Source organism: Rhopalosiphum padi, chromosome 4 (genome assembly GCF_020882245.1).
Source record: "Rhopalosiphum padi isolate XX-2018 chromosome 4, ASM2088224v1, whole genome shotgun sequence".
In the NCBI taxonomy this organism is placed as follows: domain Eukaryota; kingdom Metazoa; phylum Arthropoda; class Insecta; order Hemiptera; family Aphididae; genus Rhopalosiphum; species Rhopalosiphum padi.
This window is the reverse complement of record NC_083600.1, coordinates 39,829,827-39,848,875: the sequence shown is the minus strand read 5'-3', so window position 1 is coordinate 39,848,875 and position 19,049 is coordinate 39,829,827. Positions and strand designations below refer to the sequence as shown.

The window sequence follows — 19,049 nt, the reverse complement described above, 5'->3', positions numbered from 1 at the left end:
CCTAGTTGATTTTATTATTTAAGATTAGCTGTATTTATTACAATAGGGAACATAATTAAACTTGGAAGTCACATAAATTATAAATTTAGGTCTATAAAATTAGTGATAACTTGAACAAAGAAAGATTGTCCACGTTTTCTAAAGTGTTATTAAGTTATAGCCATGAAATAAATTATACCATTCCATAAACCATGATAAGATTATAGAAGGTATAATAAGTTAGCGCACAAAGTCAAAAAAAGTTGTATGTAACGAGCAATCAAGAGTCCAAAGCATTCAACATGTCGAAAATGTTAAATAATTAAGTTATTCTACACAGAATTGAATTATATTTTTCACATACTTGATTATCTTAAGATAAATTTACTATCCGTCTCTTATATATTTCTACTTAATAAAAAAACTATTTAAATAATTTTTATGAATCGTTATAATGTAAATATATATTGTATAATAATAGTAGTATATAATTTATAGTTATTATTTTTTTTTTTCAACATAAAAAATAATATTTTTAAAATAATGAACTTTGATAAAAAAATACTGAATGTTTTACGTAGCTTTATATATATATATATATAATATTGTATTATAAATAAATCTTTATCAGAAGCTGCAGATTATATAGGCAAACATTATACATATTAAATTTATTAAATTGCAGTGTAGTGTTTACTGGACCAACGATATTTATATTCAAATATATAAATAATATATTATGTGTATGTTCTCCATTAAAAATATATTTATTCGGTTATTCTTATGTAGCATTAAGCTGAATATTTTAAATATCATCGTTGGATGGGGGAAAAAAATACTTGAAATATTATATGACACTAAACTTATAGTATTTGATACAGTTTTACTGTGACTTACAGTACCTTTTATTTGCATATTGGCATATATAAACAGACGACGACAACGCCCTGAAATTGTATAATATATTAGAACATAAAAATACCGTCATTGTTATTTCCTTCAACAATATACAATTTTAAATCATGTTTATTGATATTTGAGATGTCCTGAATATCAAACTATAATATTTAGCTCATAAAAATGTTTTTTATGAACTCGAAGACATTTATTGCAAGTTTATTTTTTTCTCAAAAAGTATTACATTATGCAACATTTCTCTATTATTTATTACTGTAATATTAAAATAATATAAAACTGTTATCCAGTTGGTGATTAGTGACTTTATAACACATACATGTTATTGAAAACAATAACTATTAGATTCTTAAATTATAATTGTATTTAATACAACTGTTATTGTGAATACTTAGGATGTTAGAAACCATATATTATTATCATTGCATTGTTAAATCGACTGTTATACTATTTATAGTTTTATAGATTAATAAATAATCCATTATCTATTGTAGACTGTGAGTAAGAAGTATTTAAATAATGAAAATAATAACTTAATAAGTGTAAGCAATAAAAACGATGACAATTTATTTAAAAACTTATTATACCAAAGCATGAACCGTTACGACATTGTCACGAACTCTTGATGAAAGAGTGCTAAAAATACTATAAATAAGTATTTTATTATGAGTGGTATATAATTTTATAAATGGCTTAAAGTATCTTAACTTACAAAAATATATCGTATTATATAGTATAATATTTAATTTATGGACGGAATTATGTATTTTAATTATAATAATTTTCGTGAGCACCTATTTTTTAATTTATTTTTGCGTGAAAGTTACTATCTTAAAATTATTTACGAGTTGGCTGACAAAAAGGACTCATAGCAGTGAGTCCTTTACTTGCTATTAATTAATGATGATTAACTAGGTATCTACACCATTGGCGAGTTTATAGTCTATAGGTAGATTTCCGGTCATATCGTATGAATTGAGATCTCTAATGAGGGAGTTTGGGTGGTTAGCTAATAAATAGTTTATAGAAAGCGGAAACAGTTTTGGATATGGATATGTCTATGTGTATATCAGAATATCAGAGTGCAAAGTATGATTGGAGACGTAGAAAGGCGCACCCGTTATCAGGTGGAGTGGTCGTAAGACCAGAATAATTATAGACATTAACAATGCTTTGTGTAGAATTAAATGATTTTTAAGATTGATATTTGTTTTTTTTTATTCAACAGAAAGTAGAGGTTCCCGAGTCTTTGGTTAAAAAGTAGTTGTTTTACTTTAATGTTATTCAAAAAAATAATACCCAAATAGCGAGCGTTTGATGCAATAAGAATAATTATTATGAAGATGCTTAAAGCTACAGGAGGGAAACGAATTTATAGAAAATAAATGTAATATGGTGAAAATTGTTAATTTTAACTCTTCACTTTTAGTGTAACAAGCGAATAGCGTGAGACATATAAAGTTTAATACACATATCTAATTTCGTTTTGAAATTAAGTTAAGTACATACATACATAAATAATTTAATGAGATACGTCAAATATTTTAATTTTACGTTTGAAACTTGAAACGTGTAGAATGGGAAAATAGCCAGTGAAACTTTAGAATGCTGGGACAATAAGTGAAAAATGACTTGAGTGAACGAGATCAAAATCACGACGGGGCTCTTACAGCATGTCCTCTTGATTCAATGGATTATTTCAACGACCCCCATATTTTACAACTATACTATTTTAAAACGGTTTTTGGTACTCGAAGCAGATCGTTATTAAGAGCGATGGCGATCATTTCTTCAGCCGTAATTTATATATATAATATAAAAAATGAAACCGACTGATGTTTCGATACACAGTCCGAATCATTGAGTCCGAAAACTTGCATTTTTTCACACAAGTTCTTTTTATAATTGGGTTGAAAAGAGATATCAAAAATGGAATTTGTATCATTATTATTTATTATAATATCTCGAATAATAATAATAATAATAATAATAAATAAATAAACAGTGTAATAGTAATCAAAATATAATGATGTATGGTACTGTTATCTCTAAATCAACACAAAATTGAAAATTGCCTTTTTCCTTTTTACCTTTCACATAAAACACACTACGGAGGAGATTTTGAACATAACTTTATAAATCTCAAATCGATTTAAATTATTATAGTGACATTATAAAAAAAATGTTCCACTGGAAACGATAACTCGACCGTGTTAAAAACCTGTGTTATAAACATTTGTTATTAATTTTTCCAGGCGAAAATAAACGTAAATTGTTTTTCTCATTATGTCATTAAACCGAAATCCACCAATCATCCATAGACGAATTACCCATCTCAGTCGGATTTGAAGTCAAATAAGCGATGAACGCCTACCCCGGATTTCCCATGATCTAAAGTACACTCAAACCAAAATACACACACCACTGGGTATTATATTTTTCCCCTGACGAAGTCTTTGTAATATAAATAGTATGAATAGTATGATATAACTTTGTCAATTTATTTATTTTAGCAATAAACTCTCATTCGTTATCCCAAAATGTATAGATGCTTTTGAATATATTTTAATTAACTTAAGTATTTAATGTTTTAATTAGCAAAGGATAAGTAGTAAACTAACATTTTATGAAATACCCTTTCATTATGTTTATCTAAATTTAAAATAATTTTAAATCATCACTACCTACTCGTTCAAAATTATATTTTGATTAATATTCTTTTAAACATATTCTGCTTAAAATTAAAAATTTTCTAAATGTAAAATGTTAAAAAATATAATAGCAAAAAAGCAAATTTTTTGTAAATTTGTATTTCAAAAATTGTGTTTTCTTCAAATTATGTAAAAACAAATTTCAAAAACATGAAAGTCATTAATACTCTTTGATATAATTAGTGTTTAATTTGTATATGATCATCTGAAATATATATATATATATATATATATATATATCAATAAAAACTTATAACTTCCCATAACTCACATATTAATGGCTGAAACTTACAACCACACAACTTTTATTAATCATGTGAGCTGCTCGATGGAGTACAGAGGTTCACGACTGTCGGCTGGATCTGCGGATGAATCACTATAGCACCGCAATCGCCATCTCGAGTTCTGGATTAAGGTCACGTTAGGGTTGGTCGGGTTCCAATGATACTATAACAACATTATATTGGAAATGCAGATTAACAATATTTATGTTATTTTGTTGTGTAAAGGTGATTAAGTAGTATTAAGTCGTATTTATTATTAAATATTATATTTCATACAAAATATGTATTATGTGTGGTAGGTTCAATCTTGGTAGCTAATAAAATTTATATTTTTGGCGAAATTGTAATGAATTGCAATATTTTTGGTGACTGCAAATTACACAGAGTTGTTAGCACTAATATAGGTATAATGGTTAGATTCTAACCATATTATACGTGTAACATGTGTATAATATAGTTTATATTTAGAGAAATATTGCTTATTATACTTTTATTTAAATGACACGCTAAAAATACGTAACATTTAAATACAATCCCCCATTTCCCTTCTCTCAGACGAAAAAAATGAAGAATCAGATGACGTGGTGATACTCAGAAGAGTATTTGGAACATCTCCGTGAAAAAAAAATGGTAAAAAGTTAAATAGTGTAGTCACAAAATTAGAACGTAAAAAGTCCTTCTTCTTTTATATGTATAAGGATAATTTTAGTCGCAGAATACTTACAAATCTTACATCGAATTTCTATGACAACTTTTTCCCAGAATTTAAATCCTATATTTTTGGACTATCTTGACAAAAATGTACCCTACTCAAGTGGAATAAAAATAAAAATGTCGTATTCCAAAAATGTTATTATTATTGTTATATAACGGAGAGATACCTAAAACGTTAACTGCACAAGTAACTTTCAGCGTAAATACCTACATACCTATTTATATCTATCTACTTGGTAAAATATATTTATTTAATGTTCCCCGCCGTTAATAGTATGGTAAATGTTTAACTATTATAATATTATTTATTTAACAATTAATAATTAAATTAACAATAAATAAATTATGGCTTAATTTGTATTTGTTTTCGTACAATAGAGCTAAAATTAAACCCTTTAAAATAGTTTATATTGACGTCGACATTCATATCATAATGACGGATGTGCTAAAAAAAAAAATAATTTCGTAGGCGTATCGTATAATAATATCCATTTCATTATTTTAATTTCTAAAACTAATGTCAATAATCATTTATTACGTTTCAATTATTATAGATCAAGTATAGATTTTTCAAATTTTATTGACGGTTCTTATGGTGGTTTATCTGATAAAATTCTGTTAATATTTTTTTAAATTAAATAAAACAATATTACTGTAGATTTAATCAGTGGAACTAGGAATATAAAACGTATAATATATACAAGCTAAATTTAAAACATTCACCAATAAATCATTTAAATTTAAAATAAATAATTATACGTAATTTTAAATGGGATATAATTCTATACAATATTATGACTTTTTTTTATGTAAAATACTTAACTTATAAAGAAAAAATTATCATTAGTACCTGAGGAGATCATCAGTACATATAACCTACTCAGTGTATCCACACCCAATAACATTATATGGAAACATAAACGAATACACGATGTACCTAAAAAGATTTTTGAGAGAATTTTTCGTGATCATATGTATTTTAAATAGTGCCGGTAGTGTATTTATATTCTTTCGTCGTACTCGGCGTAATGCGGAGTCTTACACGATTTATGCGTTCATGTAAATAAACGTTTATTTACAATATAATATGCACTGATGTCTGAGTTGAAACTTGAGGGTATAGTTATAAATAATAAACAAGTTAATGCGTAGATATGTCCTTGGAAAATGGATCAAAAGATACCGCATTTGGTTTGTCTATTTAACATTTTATAAATATCAAATAATATAAGAGTAAGACATAATAGATTTTTTATATTAGTTTTAATTATTATAAAAAGTTGTATATATCACATCATCTCAAAAAAATTAAATCATGGTGTAAGAACGATCATGCAAAATTAAATTTGTATTCATCGTCACAAAATGTCAAAATCGTAAATACCGTTGGTTTTATTTATATATATATGATAATAATTTAATCTATCTACTTTACTTTAAACTAGTTTAAAGTATCATATTACTATGGGTTTTGATAGTTAAGATTAATTACTCATAAAATTTAATTTTAAATCAAGAAGAAATGAAAAAATAATAAGATAACAATAGGTTTGTTCACATCATGTAATAAAAAATAAGCTATAGTTAGACACTTCTCCGGTTATTGCTGATTTTCATAATATTGGTAGATATTTGGATGTATTATTTGTAAGAATACAACATGCAACATGTGATCGTGTGATAGTTTATTAAACAAATGTGGCGTTTTCTAAAAAAAAATATTAATTCCTTTAAAAAAAGTTAATTATATTTTGAATGAAGAGTTTTATAAATTAAATTTAAAGTATTGGATTATTGGAAGCATAAGCTCATAATGGTTTGTAATAGGTCATTTATAAAGTGAATTTATTTGAAAACCTTTAAGACTCTGTTGTACTTTTAACATTATAAATATTTCTTAATCCCTTCTAACTACGATAAATTTTAATCCAAAACACATTATTATACCACTATTTTTTTTAAGTTTGAAGACAAACACTGTGTTCATTTATCTTAGTTTATCTTCGTTTATCCTTTTGAACTCAGTGAACAATATTATAACAGCCAACTCCTTTAGTAATACAGTTTCTTTTTACATCAATATTATTTTGGAAAAAATCATTTTTTTTTTTTTGAATTTTTTGCTCTTTTTTGAAATTACAAAGAAGAGACTTTTAATAGTGTTATATATAATGTTAAATTACATATTATTTCATAAAAAAAAGATATGTTAACTATGTTTAAATATAATATTTTGATTAAAATTATTTTTTTTTATTTTTTTATTTAATCATACGATTATTATTAAATGTACAAGTTTTAAATATTCCTAGTGAAGCCATAATTTTTATTTATTTTTGTTTTTCCACATTATTCCATATTGTTTATATGAATATATTAAACCTATGCTAATATGATGCAAGGTATATGTCTCACTGTATCTGTATAGGTACACTATCTAAAATGTTTAATAAAAATCTAATCTTATAATCTAAATGCATTACAATTTTTTTTATGATTTTAATTCTTAATTAATAATATTATATTATTATTTTTAATTCTAACTTGATATGACTTGATACAAATAATTTATTAGAGAAATTACTGTTTTTATCATACTTTATTATTTTATTTTTGTTTTAGCTTGCATGGAACAAAAATAAAATAATGAATACAATAGTATTCAGCTATACGTAGCAAATTAATATATTTTAAAACTAAAAAATGTGCTCACATTTGGTATTTTTATACTTGAACGGATGTACTTACATATATGTGCTAATCTTATTAGTTATTATCTCACACGAGTAGACCCACTTAGGTCATGTGCCGTGTTTGCTAATAATATTATTTATAAGGAATGACTTGTTGCATAATAAAGTATACTGTCCAGTGTATTATATTGGGATATTGGACATCCGTAATATCTTGGGGATAACTGATAAAGAATAGCGTAGGATTCACAATAATGAGTTTTCAATTATAATATTCATTAATTAAAACTTTTTTCGCTGTCTATTTTACTATTTTTTTTTAACATATTTATAAATTCTTTTTCAAAGTTTTGGATTCCGAACAAAGCGAAATACAATAGCTATTATACATTATGTGTTCCTTTTTGTACTTTTTTAGAAAAATACAGGCGCTTCAAAAGTTGTTTTTAGTATATTATTTGGTTTAAATCCGGGTCATATGGAACTTTACAGCACAATTTAATTAACGTGTAGAAATACAATTTATGATGATTGTCTTTGGGATAATTGAAAAAAACTTTACTAAAAGATTTTGTTTCTGAACTATTATAAAAATGTGACGATAATTGATTTTAAATTCAATAAGGCGATAATTTTAAGATACGGGTAAAGTGACCTATCTATCGCTAAAGTATAATCGTCTGAATTTTAAATACGTGCTTAACATAATACGTTTTTTTGGAATTCTCATATATATTAGTAAATAATTAAATGAGAGCGGCGCGTCGAATAAAACGCACATCAGTCACTTATATATATCTAGGTATTTACTTTAATATTCACATTTTTCATGTCTTCGTACTAAGAAGCCTTTACGACTGTTATTTAGGAGTTTTTTTAAATACCATGTATAATATTAAATTCAATGGATATGTTAATTCAAAAATAATTTATTGAAATCGTTAGGTACTAAAACTTTCTAAAAATATTTATAAAAAAAAAAATAATTTCTAGACTTAAAGTATTCTTAAAATATCCAAAAACTTAAGTTTAAATAGATTTGTAATTAAAAAATATATATGTAGAGAATAAATTGAAAAAATTACATACAAAAATACTTCTTATAATATTATTAGTTATTAATACTATTGTTAAGTTAGGATAGTCGATTTCTTCGTTGTCTTCGAACATTGCAGTATTTTTAAATTGTATTAAAATAAATATATTTTATGAAAGTTTCTTAAACAATCATAAATTATTTTTGAGTTTCTTTGACATATTTCAATTTAATATATTATATAATAGTAACTTATAATCATTTAGTACTTATAATATAATAAGTACATTTTTCTTTATTATTCGCAGAAATATACAAGTACTTAACTCTCATTATAATATTTACAGTTGTTCTTATGCATTGTATGAAAAATGTTGAGTTTATTTAAAAAAAAATTGTATGTTCTATACTATACCATGATGTGCATTTTACATTCAGTTCCGGTGGAACTTAAAATAATATAGGACTAATTTAAAAATTATAAAAAAAATATTTAATATTATAAATATCCATATTTAATTGTATAGGCCTCAAACTTTACGATATGACAAATTATATGAAATTATATAACCAATTAATTCAACATCCTATAATACGGTATAGTAATTATAAGTATAGTAATAATGCACATCTATTGTTTCGATGAATCTCGTTATTAAAAGCAGACGAGTGCAAATAAGAATCGATAAATGTATATTCACAATTTTATACCACAGTGTTTATACATACAATAAAAAATTTAATTAAAATAAAAATCAATTGAAATTTATTAATTTTTTTAGCGTACAGTATTGTTTTAAAGTTAATGAATTTTATAAATTGTTTTTTCTTTATTTAATAAATATTTATTTTAACACAGTGGCGCCGAATCCTATTTGTGTTGGTGATGGTAGTACTACTAGTACTTATACGCCAGTATTAAAAGTTTATTTTTGTTCTTCAATTTTGGACTTTAAGATAAGAACAGTTGGTCTGATTATAAAGTGTAACGTATAATAATCGTATTATATATCTAAACAGTATAATATAAGATAATGTTACCTACTTATTTATTATCACACACACACACACACACACACACACACACACACGTCTTATATAGTGTATATGTTACGCCGAATTTATGAAATTGCCGATTTCATGAAATCAGCAACGTTGTCACCGAATACGTGAAATCGGCAAGACCCTCCTTAAAAAATTATAAAACATAATTTAATTTAAATAAATGTATAAAACGCCAGAAATATAATAAAATCAAATTGTAATAATAAATATTATATGTATATAAAAAATAGTTTAAAAGTTAAAAAAAAGTTAAAAAAGTTAAGTTAACAAATCTCGTTAAGTTATTGAATGTTAAATGTAATATTATTAGTTTATATTCATAAAAAATAATATTCTTTATTGATTAAAAAATTCCAAATAAATAGAAAATACTAATTTCCATAAATAATATCCTATTTTAACCAAAAAATATTGATACCAGTTACCACCTAACAAACGTTGCTAATTGGCTGCTAAATGATGGTTCAAGAAAAATTTGAAAATATGATTTCAATGATATTGGTGGGGCTTGGGAAATGTGTCTCCAGCCCTACCCTATGTTTTTTATTTTTTCGATGATTTAGGACATGTACGTGCAATAAAAAGACCTCAATGACCAAGATAAAATGCTTGTACGTATCATAGCATCTATCATCATAGGTAATAAAGATTACGGCGTGGTAATGCCGATCAGCACGCGTGCAATTATTGTTTATTTATAATCCACTATTGGTAATTATGTCATAATAATATGTTACCGAATTCATGCAATCGGCAGAAAAAATTCTGCCTAATTCACGAAATCGGCAATCAAAATTTGCCGATTACGTGAATTTGGTAGCCAAATTGCCGATTTCACGTATTCGGCGACAACGTTGCTGATTTCACGAAATCGGAAATTTTTCTGCCGATTTCATAAAATCGGCAATTTCATGAATTCGGCGTAACATATACATAGTACTTTGTAATCTCTGTCATTACGTTACATATAATGCAATAATATCACTCGAAATACATGAAAATTGAATTGTTGATAATTAAATCAAATAAAATCCGTTTTATGTTTTTAGCATGCAATAATATATTTACCACTTTGATTAAAATAATTAACAAATATTTCAAAACATGTATTAAAGGAGCATCGAGGGCAAAGTGTATTTAAAAAAATATTAGGTTTAGGTATCTGTATAAAACGTATAATTTTACAATACAACTTTATATGAACCTAGCATTGTATTTATTTAAATTAAATAAAAAAAATATATTATATTATATAATTAAAAAATAAAGTGTTTTTTCGCTCTGGTGTAGATATGGAGAGTAGGTTACTATAATGGATGTGTTAAATTTGAATGCAATGACTACCTGTCATTGTATACGAAAAACGATTCCGAACGGAGATGATTTGTAAGTCTAGGATAATTAGTAGGATATACTATATTATTACCTATATTTAAAATGTAACATATAGTTATTTTACTAGATTTTGTATAAAGATAAATTTCATACGCTCATAAATTTTTTTCTATTTTGACGCTGGAGTTTTTTTTTTTACAGTTATTTGAAAAAAAAAGTTATGGAGAACATTGTATTGTGTTTTTTAAACCTTTTGTAAACATTTCAACTTTTAATGCTTACAAACAAAAATAATAATTTTTGATTTTGTTTTACTACATAAGAAGAACTTATAATACACTTTGTGTTAAATTTTAAAAATTTTTTGGGAAGCAAAATATTTTTTTATTGGCATTTAAGAAAAAAAATTTAGAAAAAACGTAAATTTCAATGGCCTATAAATAATTTAAAAAAATTCTAAATATTTTGAAAATTTAAAAGTAAATAGATAACGTTAATATAAACATTTGGTGAAAATTTTAAGTATTTACAATGTTTCGTTTTTGAGTTACAGCAAAATCAAATAATCGATTTTGTCGAAAAGTGGTTATGCGTAAAAATTTCTGTTTTTCCGTTACTTTTTCAGGGTTTTTCCTGGCGCTTTTGAAAACTACTGGAAATTTTTTACTTTTTACCCTCCACCCCTATTAGGTTAGATTCAATTTTCTTTTCAAAGGGGAGCTGAAGTCAAAAGTTAAAGCTCTATAACTACTCCAAAACTTGATGACACACGAAAAAATAAATTTAAAAAAAAACACACATTGTAAAATCAATACATTCATCACTCCGTTCAAAATATAAAATGCATTTATTATATGAATAAAACAAATTTCAATACATTTTAATTTAAAAATGAATACTATTGATTAGATACTACATAACTACATAACCAAATCGGTTAGATGTTTTAGGTGTATAAGTCTTACGTAAATTATATCGGGAATGCATTATATTATAATATAAGAATTATTACACAATACTACAATAGTAATATTGAAATTAAATAATGGTCATCAACATATCAAACAAAGTAGAATTATTTTTAACGGCAATACGGCAATAATAAATTATAATATTATCATAACGCAGAAAATTATTTGAATAAAATATTGAAATGATATTATGATAATGCCTATCATAATAATCGTATTTTACCGTTATATTATTCAGTCAACTCTCAGTATAAATTTTTACTTTTATGAAAGTCAACGAATTTTTTTCAACGAAAATTAATTATTGAATTCCAAAAACTATATATTTCAATTTTATGTATGTTGATTTAAAAAAATAAATCTATTTAAAATGTATCATCAAACTTTCAAATAAAATCAATTAATGTTGACAAATAATAACTATAAGTATTTTTACGTAACTACACGCATTTAATGTATTCACATATCTGTCGTTATACTTTTATGCTATTTTTACGTTCATATTAAAAGATGAATAATAGACTGTCAATATAATTTCTAAATTGTTCACAATTAATCTATACTGAATGTATAAATGTCACTTAATTGAGTAATTCTACTTTTCTATGTCAATACGGGAAATTACTACAACATTACAAGATATTACATAATTTCTGTATTTACAGTAACGTAATAAATTTTATGAATCATTTATCATTGAAAATATTATATATTTATCTATTAGTTTATCTATATTAAGTTTTTATTTTGTTATTAACCTTAAATACTATCGTTTTCTATATATATATATATATATTTTTTTTTGTGTGTGTAAAACGATCTTATTTAAACCACTTAATGAAAATTGAACCAATTAATTTGATAAATATAATGAAATATTTACAGTAATCCTACACACAGACATACAGTATTATATTGGTTGCCGTCTTATATGGTCATATATGGTTAATGGTTATGTTTATGTATATATAATAATATATAATTCACGTTAAACAAATATGATATACTAGACATACAAATTGATGTATGACATAGTTTTTAACGACATTTTGGTAATTATATAATAGTTATAAATGACTTATAAAATGAATATTAAGACATTTCTCAATCCGTTAAGCTTGATTATAAATGTTATACTCAGAATTAAACAACAGTATCTATTTATAATTATAACATTTATAAACTTTTAAGCAACTTGCATTATATATGTTATTGGTTTGAAAACAAAGAGTATAAAATTATAATTTAGCTCAATAAATAAATCTTATTCTTAAAATAAAATACAGTGTACTTTATGATTAACTCACGAAGTCTCAACTGGCAAAAAACATTTCTTATTAAAGAGAAATTTGATTGTGGTTCTCAAAAATATTTTGTCAAACAGAAAATTTATTTTAAATTAATGTTAAATTTAAAATTGAATAATATGAAAATAAAATCGTTTAAAATATTTAACCCTAACAGTATTTAAGTTATTTACGAGTAAATATACAAAAGAAACTTTCTACGTGAAATGCGAATACTGTGCGAACTTGACTTATAAAATGTTAATAATTAAAATACAAAAGATCAACATTATTTGATATTAGTTAACGAATCGAGGGAATCTAATTAGTTATAATTTTATATTCTAATATTTATTGAAGTGACATAGTTTATAGATAATAATAACTATTTTATTTTATTTCTTCTGATATATTACTTTACAATGTAAATATATTATTTATTTTTATATTGTGTTTTATGTATGTACACAATTCTATCTTAGAGGAATTGTATAAACATTGAGTAAATTAGTATGAATGTTTAAAAAAAATATGTATAATATAATATATGAACAAAATAAATTTAATAAATTTAAATAATTTTGCAGGTTTAATATTCTTTACGATTGAATTTTAAAAGTAATAATAAAAAAGATATACCATCAAATTATAATTTTTAAAGTTATATGAAAATTAAAAAAAAATAAAAATAAAATCTTAGCTCATTATATTATTATACGACGTACTTGAATTTAATGCGGACAGATATATCTACAAAATATTTAATCTTATTATGTAAATATTACGTATAGATACCAAACTATGGATTTTGTAGAAATTTGATATTTTTTTCTGTCAGTGTAATTTTAGAAACAAATTTTATATTTACTACGCAAAATAAAATTAATTTTATTTTATTAAGCTTGTTTTTTAATATTTTAATTAATTTTAATATTTTTTTTTAAAAGAAGTATTCTTAATCCACATATATTTAAAATATTTTAAATGTCAATCTTTATTTTTAAATATATTATAATATTACACATAATGTGATGTTAACATTTTAATATTGGTTGTATCTCTTAACTTTGGTTTCATCTAATCCTTAGAATTTAATATTATTAAATTACTGAAACCTGTAATAGCCCTAGCAGTAAGAATATATTAAAAAGAATATAACAAAATTGACCTACTACGAGTTTTAAAATATATATATTTTTTTTTGTATTCCTATAATAGTTATACAGTAGATTCTCTTTATTTCTCGTACAGTAACAGGAAAAAGTTAGGGGTATCAAAGACTTCGATATATCGAGTTTTATTAAAATTCTTTTAAAAAAATGTAAATATCGATAATAATTTGAACGCTTAAAACGCATAATTTTAAATGTTTGAATACTTAAAGCATTAAAATACTACATATACATAATACATATCAATAAACTAAAATAATGAATAAATATATATATTTTTTTAAATCTGTTATAACAGTTTGTTTAACATCACTTTTAGTTTTATAGTAATGTAAAGGGTATTTAATTTACGCTTATTTTCCATTTCACTATTTTGTATACGAATGACTACATTAACTATATTGAATGTACAACTAAATTTTTTGTTTTTATCATAAAATATTATGTGTGTATTCGAGATAACGAAAAACAATTAATAATTTCGAGTTATCGAGAACAAAACGCTATTAAGTGTAATGGTCATTTCAAGGGGATTTCAATTTCGTTCGATATAACGAAAAATTCGAAACTATAAGAACCTACTGTAAACTAAAAAAATCTATTTCATATGTGGGTGATTTATTCACGTCAGTATAAGAAATATATAACACAAAAAACACATCATATTATAAATTTTAAAACAAATTGAAAACAAATTAAAATATACAGGCATACGTTAAACTTATATTCATAAAAAAAAAATACCCAATTTACTTGATTAATAATTCAACGACTATGCGTCTTACAATTAAATCAGATAATAATATAGAGTTATGATTTATAAACAGCAGAGAAAATAGAGTTATTCAACTTTTGTTATTTTTTTTAACAACTATTACTCATTCGATATTTATTATACTTATCTACCTTATATGTAAATTTAAAATCCTATTTGTCTCAGAATTTTTAGAAGAACGTTTCTTAAACGAACAATGCGATAGAGTCTATTGACCAGGTTTCAGGAGGATTATTAATCAAATTGCATGAACATATATGATATGTAATGTGATATATCGTCATTTGTCAAAAGGATTGGTTTTAATCGGGGGTGAAGGAGACTGGTTATATAATATACATCTTATTTTTAAAAACATTTTAGCGTTCTATGTACTCTTTTAAATAAAATACAAACCTATATAATATAGTTCTGCAGGAATGCATTTTGAAACTTATTTTCCAATTCAAGCACTGAATACAAAATACACAAATAACAATAAATATGCGTAGTATAAGGACTTTCAGTCAAAGATAAAATATGTCCCATATTGGAGCTAGGAAAAGCGAAAAATAAAAATGTCGTTCTACACACCTGCAGCTGTTCAAGGCGATACACCAAGTGTGGTCGCCCTCATTTTTTCCTTTAATAATTAATTTATTCAAATTTTAATTTATTTAAGTATGCTGAAAGACCGTATATTAAATTATTTATATTTTTTTATATGATTAGAGGTGAACTATAACGAGATAAAATTCGTTTTTGCAATTGAGATATAACCAATCGGTTTTTATTGTAAACTATTAAGCAGATGATTTTTTTTTAAATTTCGATTTATCTAAATCAAAATTCAATTGAACAGTTAGATATTCTGAGTTATTACAATTTTATATACTAGGGAAAATAGTTCATAAAGATGATTTTACAATAATATGAAATTATTTAATTATTTTATCTAGTATTTGTCATACTCTGAAAATTTTTAAAAATTATAAAATATTGACAGTATATTATAATTTTGATTATTATAATCATAAAATTATTGTAGCCCCTCAATTCTTCTAAGATTATTATAATGGACTATTTATCCTTATTAAATAAAGTTAAATAACTAAAAACTACACTTAAGAATGCCGATATTTATAGTTTACACATCAAATTGTCAAAAAGGTCATCTGCTAAACAATTTATAGAAAAATAGATAATTCTCATATGGTAAAAAGTTGGTGCCACCACATGATACTCCATAAAGTATAATTTTTTAAATTTCAAAATATTATAATATAGTGTTTAAATAAACTTGAAATTTCTAAAAAACAAAATTTGAAATAATTCATTATTAAAAGAAAAAATAGTGGTGAGCATACTTGATGAATCATCTCGTATATTATAATTACATAAGAAATGTAATAATAATAGTGTTATATAACCGTAATAAATTATAATATAGGTAATACTGGTGTAGAACCAATAATAATATGCAGGTGATTTTAGGAACGTAATGTCTCCATAAAATTTTACAACTTTTCACTATTTTCTCTCAAGGCCCCAGAATAAAGTCGAATCTTATATTCAATATTTTATAAAGGTTGCCTATTTATTTTTTTATCAGACATACATTTTGTAGAAAATAAACAAATATTGACTTCTCAGGAAAACTAAACCCGTAATTCAATGGTTGTTTAAACGATCACTCGTAGCTTGGTGCACATATTATACAAGATTATGACGTCTTTGAAGTATGATATTTATTTATAGTATTTCAAGTATCTCTGTATCAAAAAAGAAGTACAACATAATCCGTTTTAAATATTATTAAGAACATTTAAGAAATAAAAGAAATCTTTCATTATAAAAACAATTATCTTACATAAAACGCTATCCTACACAGTGTCTACAGTCTGCACTATATAATATTTTCGTTAGCAGTTATTAAACTCATTACATCAAAATCTCATTTTAAAATTATTTATTTTAAATAAATATAATTGTTAAATAGTGCTCAGTTATTTTTCGTCAGTTGAAAAAATCCTATTGTAAACAATTGTAGACAGACGATTTTTAATGGCTGAGTTTTAAACCAGGAGTATTCTTATATGCCACTCCCCTCCATCGAAGTTGAACCCACTCGTTTATACGTTATCGAAATTTGCTGTTATAATGTATTAATACATTTTTTTATTTTGATTCAGACGATGACGACCGTATTATTGTCCAGCAGTTGACAGCCAAACTTTGAATAACTATGGACGGCGGCAGTAGTACCGTCAACGACACGTCCAACAGCACGTTACTCTTAGACGAATATGACTACTCGGAGAGACCGGAAACGTACATCGTTCCGGTACTGTTCGCGTTCATATTTTTCGTGGGTACCGTCGGTAACGGGTCTCTGGTGTTGATATTTATCCGGCACAGGAATATGATCAACGTGCCGAACATTTACATACTCAGCCTTGCGCTTGGTGATCTACTGGTCCTGTTGAGCTGCATACCGTTCACATCCACTGTTTACACGGTATGTTATCAATAATTACTTTTTAAACTTTTAAGACTTAACTTAATAATAATATTGGAAAAAATAAAACGGTTTTAAAAATCATGTACACCACAAAATTATCCCGTACCTAAATGCGTAAATTGTTATTATGATTATTTGAGAAAAGTGTGTCAATGTATAGCGTTTTTATTGTATGCGCTCTATATCGTACAAGCATTTAAATGCAACGTTTAGCGTGTATGTTTTGCAATCAATATCTATTCATAATAGGTATAAATAATTATGCAATTGTAACTAAAAACAATATCGAGAGTTGGTTCGATTGAAGTACACGTGCACTAACGTTTTCTAATAGACCAATAGTAATTGTATGACCTGTTATTATAATCTGATTGGAGCAAAATTGAATGGAACTATACAGACCAACGTTTAACGTTTCAGCATAACCTAACCTTTAATATACTATATTTTATATAAACTATAGTTATTGAAACATACAACTACTTGATGATTTACGAAATTCAAAAATATATTTTGTATTTATATTAATAATGGTTTTTGAATGGTAAATTTTGGTTTATAACTCTTTAATTAATGTACGTTAATAAAATAAATCAGGATTCAATTTACAAAATTAGATTGCATTAATTTTACTTGTGTCTAAATTTTGAATGGCTATTTTTTTTTTTTTTTGAATTGAAATCATAAAACTATTACATACGTGTAAATAATATTATATACACTAGTTATCCACCCGTACATATGTACTCGTTGTTTGTATAAAATGCATACGAGTTATATTTAGTTGCTTAATGTTAACAATTTAACATTCAGCGTAACGCGTGTGAATAAATAATATATTTTATTTTCTGATTTGATTTATAGATGATATTTCTGACATATCAATATTACCTGTATAGCTGTCTTGCCCAGTGTTGCTTGTGGCAACAACAGCATTTTTCAAAAATTATTCTCATTGAACGAATCGATATTGATTTTCATCCAAACACCAACAACTTGTAAAATTACAGTTTTAATATTGTGTTCACCAAAAACAATGAAAAATTTTTTTAATGTTATACTACATCAACTATTCACTAAATATTAATGTATAGCAATAACTAATAATTGGTAAACGGGAAGAAAATAATGATCTGTATTCATGATGCGTATTTGGCAATACATCAAAAAATTAATAATTTGATTTTTTATGAATTTATAAAATCAAAAGTGGCTTAAATGTTACTCCACAATTTAATTTTTCATTTAAATACAAAAATCAAAATAATCGAATAAGTAGTTTCAGTGAATATGCGTGACAAAGATTTCCATTTTTATATTTATACATACATGCAAATATTGCCAAAACATAAATTTAAAAATAATAATAATCAATAAACGTATGAAAGCATAAAGCAGCAATAATAATTAAAAATTAACATTAAAAAATAAATACGAGTATATTGTATTATCAACACTAAATTATTTAGTAGCTACAAGCTAATAATTAAACTAGTATACAAATTCTATAGATTTTGGTTTTCTTTTGAGATGATTTTAATAGATTTAAATTAAAATACTAAATAATACAAAATGTAATTTAACAACATTTTAATTGGTTAATTGAGAAAAAT

General features: G+C 24.5%; 1 protein-coding gene across 5 annotated transcripts in view; it reads left to right on the top strand.

Moving 5' to 3' along the window:
- LOC132929954 (neuropeptide CCHamide-1 receptor-like) overlaps positions 1 to 19,049 on the top strand; it is a 142,986-nt gene that overhangs the window by 69,028 nt on the left and 54,909 nt on the right. For all 5 annotated transcript variants that reach the window (XM_060995608.1, XM_060995611.1, XM_060995610.1 and 2 more), the window contains one exon: positions 17,108 to 17,433. In XM_060995608.1, coding sequence (XP_060851591.1) covers positions 17,161 to 17,433 — 273 coding nt within the window. In that variant the 5' untranslated portion in view covers positions 17,108 to 17,160. The remainder of the gene's footprint in view (positions 1 to 17,107; positions 17,434 to 19,049) is intronic.